The sequence below is a fragment of the Cyprinodon variegatus genome, unplaced genomic scaffold (assembly GCF_000732505.1).
Source record: "Cyprinodon variegatus isolate N-32 unplaced genomic scaffold, C_variegatus-1.0 Scaffold53, whole genome shotgun sequence".
Lineage (NCBI taxonomy): Eukaryota > Metazoa > Chordata > Actinopteri > Cyprinodontiformes > Cyprinodontidae > Cyprinodon > Cyprinodon variegatus.
Window position 1 is genome coordinate 124,252 of NW_015150506.1, and position 3,344 is coordinate 127,595.

Here is a 3,344-nt window from a genome sequence, read left to right on the forward strand (position 1 = left end):
CAGAGAGAGCAGAACGTTAGAGATTGAACTAACAGATTCTGCAGAGTGGGAGAATAGAGATAGAATGAAACAGAATGGTCCCTATGTCCTCCAGCAGTCTAAGGCTATAGCAGCAGAACTATAGAGATAACCTGAGCCACTCTCACTATAAGCTTTATGCAACACTGGTGGGTAACATCCGTCGAGTTTGACTTATCAGACCAGAACCAATATGCTTAATAATTACCAATATTGGCGTAATATTAATGCCGATATATCGTGCATCCCTAATAAAAATTCTTATTTACAGCGTAACAGCCTAAATCAAGCGTAGTGGACCGCTATGCTAAAATACGCTGTCGTTAAACCTGCTTTGCATGCCTGATTTATGACTTTGAAGTGAAATCATGCATTTAACCCCTTCATGTCAGCACTGAATAAATCAACCATTTTTAATCATTTTTTATATTTTAAAATCATGCATTTTTACAAATGTGAGTACATGTTTTAAATGTCCCTCCTGACTCTGTCATCCTCAGGACCTACTGAACCGACTCCGAATGAACGTAAGCAGTAGGAAACTACATCTTTTGTCTTTCTAACGTTTCCTCCCGTCTTCGGGTCGGCATTGAATCCTTAATCTGTTGCTTCGTCTTTCAGCTGTGCTGCTCCTCCTGGACACCACCACTGTGGTGGGGATCGCCTTTGCAGCCTTTCTTATTGGGGCCCTGCTGACCGGGGCCCTGTGGTTTATCTACACACATACAGGTAGGTCCCTCACCTTCCCCCCCCTCCCCCACCTCTGCGCTTTAATAAAAAGATAAGATGCAGAGGAATGTCCCAGCAGTGCCAGCGGCGTGCCGCTGTGATTACCAAACATCCTGTGGCTGATAGAAGCCGCTTCACAATAACATATTGACTCCTTTACTGTAAATATATCCTGTTGGTCGACGCAGAGAGCTCTCCTCTTTCCTGCCTTTCAATGTTTCTTTGGGGTGGTCAGCAGATAATCGCAGCACAATGGCTGGAGACGAGTTGGAAATCCCCCCTCTCTGGGTTTAGTGGGTGCTCACAGGAAAAGACACACAATCTGTCTATTAGATGCCAAGACCGCCCCCCCCCCTCCGTCGTCCCCAGCCCGCTGACCCCAGGCGACCCAAGAGAGGAAATATGCTCCCGGCAGCCCCACAGAGTTCACCGAGGCATAGAGCTCTCCTGTTCTCCCAGCGTTTGACCGGCGATGCTCTGTGCTGTTGACCTGCAGGAATGTGGTTCTGAAAAAGTCAGAGTCTGGAACAAAGCAGGTTTCAATCAGAACCAACTATCAGGATCATAGTTGAAGAAGTTTCCCTCTGTCACGTTTCTGAGGGTTTACCAAGCAGGAACTGTTGCTGCACTTAACGTCCTCTGCAACATGTTGGGGTCCTTATCGCTCTCCAAATATTTTCCTTGGCTTTTCTGTAGAAAAAAATGCTTTATGGATTTCCAAATGAGTGACCAACAAAGGAACACATCAGATTGCACCGACTGCTTTTCCAGAGATAGCAGATGCAGGATAAAGACACAGAGAAAGAACGGCTTTTAAGACAGACTTTAGGAGAAGAATATGCAGGGCCAAGGTTGTTGATGTTATGAAAATAGGCTCTATGTTAACTGCGCTGGATGAAAATGACCTTATATGGCAGCATTTGCAGTTAACCCCCGAGAACGTGGATCCCCCTTAAACAGCAACCAAAAATATCACATTCTGAGTGTATTTAAAAAGTGCCGCTCAGAGTGGTGAGGCATGAAAAACACTTAGGGTTCTTTCCAGCAGCATTTAAAGACCTCTTTAAAAGTCTATTTTCTCCCCGTTTTTATTTACAGAAAGTCGTGATTGTCAAAGCAAATATGAAGAAGAGGGTTTATGTTTGTGCTCCGTTCCTGTCTCTGTGCAGCGGATAAAGGGGCGTACCATTAAAACATGAGGAGCCTCGCCCAGATGGTTTTCTTGAGAGGGGAAATGCGCTCCTCCTCTGCTCAGTTGGTTTAATAAACCAGAAAAAAATATATTAAACTCCCACAAATTTCACATGCGAAAATCACATGTGCCAAATGTGAATATATGATGCCACATGAGATTCACATGCTAATGATTATGCATACATTTGGGAAAAGCACATCTAATTAACATGTTTTCAATTGTGATTTACACATAAAAACAGGTGATTCACATGTGCATCACTGGTGAAACATGTGATTCCCATACAGTATATCTTCCAAAAAGTTTAAAAAGTTAAAACAAAAACAATTTACTGGACTTAGTTTCCCAAGTTTGAAGATGTTTCGCTTCCCATCCAGAACAGCTTTTTCAATTAAAAATGTCTGAACATCATCAACCAGTAAAGGTCCGGAGACATTTTTAATTATACTTTAGTACTTTAAACAGAATTTAACACTAAAATAAAAGGCAGATATTTATGCATCTATTTTATACAGTGACCTTTTAAATAAAAAGATTTTAACATCTAAATTGTTTTTGAAGTAGAGAACAACAATCATTCAGTCATCTCCCACAAATTAATGACAATTTCCGGACAAATTTTTTTTTTATAGTGGAGTGTGAATCGCGATGTGCAGCCAGACGGAGATGACGCGTTCTGCTCATGCGCTCTTGTTATCAGAGAACCGAGCCAGGGAAAAACCGAGCCGAGCCTCTGGAACTGCTCTGCAGTTAGCTCGGTCCGGTTGTGTCTAGCTCAGTTCAGTTTAATTTGCTTTCCATTTACACACCATAAGTTATCTCAGTTACTGAGCTTGGACCAGTCTCTACACGGTTTTTCAAAGGTAGTGTAAATGGCGTATAAGAAAGCTGAGCAACCGATAAAGAACACAAACATTCAAACCAACATATTCTCATTATCAGTTCGTATGAAATCGTACGAAAAGTTATGCACAGTATTTCGTGGGTTTTTGATGTTTTTCCTCGAAAAAACATATTAGTGCGCATGCGCAGCCAGCCAGACGAAAAAAGCAGATCAGCGGACGGACGTAAAACTGGGACGGACGAGCTTTCCACAGTGCAAAAATTACTCTATGATGTCTCTCACTAGGTTGCTTGCTGTCTTGTATGTTAGGGTTAGGATTAGGGTTAGGGTTAATTGTATTTTTTTTATTTTTATTTATTTGTTTATTTGACAGGGACAGTACAATTAAACATTGCAACCAAACAGGTGGCCGATGTCCAAGTACATAAGGCTTGTAGCCATGGGCTAATTTGCAGCCTTCGTCCCTGGTTAGGCTTTTAAAAGGTGTTAGCATTAAGGGGGAAGGAGGTTAGTTACGACACACAAATGCATAAAAACACCAAAAAAAACAAGAGAAGT

At 42.0% G+C, this 3,344-nt stretch overlaps 1 protein-coding gene across 1 annotated transcript in view; it reads left to right on the forward strand.

Annotated features, from left to right (window-relative positions):
* LOC107082410 (transforming growth factor beta receptor type 3-like) overlaps positions 1 to 3,344 on the forward strand; it is an 18,494-nt gene that overhangs the window by 9,154 nt on the left and 5,996 nt on the right. Inside the window, exons 3-4 of the mRNA XM_015371091.1 lie at positions 519 to 545; positions 640 to 747. Coding sequence (XP_015226577.1) covers positions 519 to 545; positions 640 to 747 — 135 coding nt within the window. The remainder of the gene's footprint in view (positions 1 to 518; positions 546 to 639; positions 748 to 3,344) is intronic.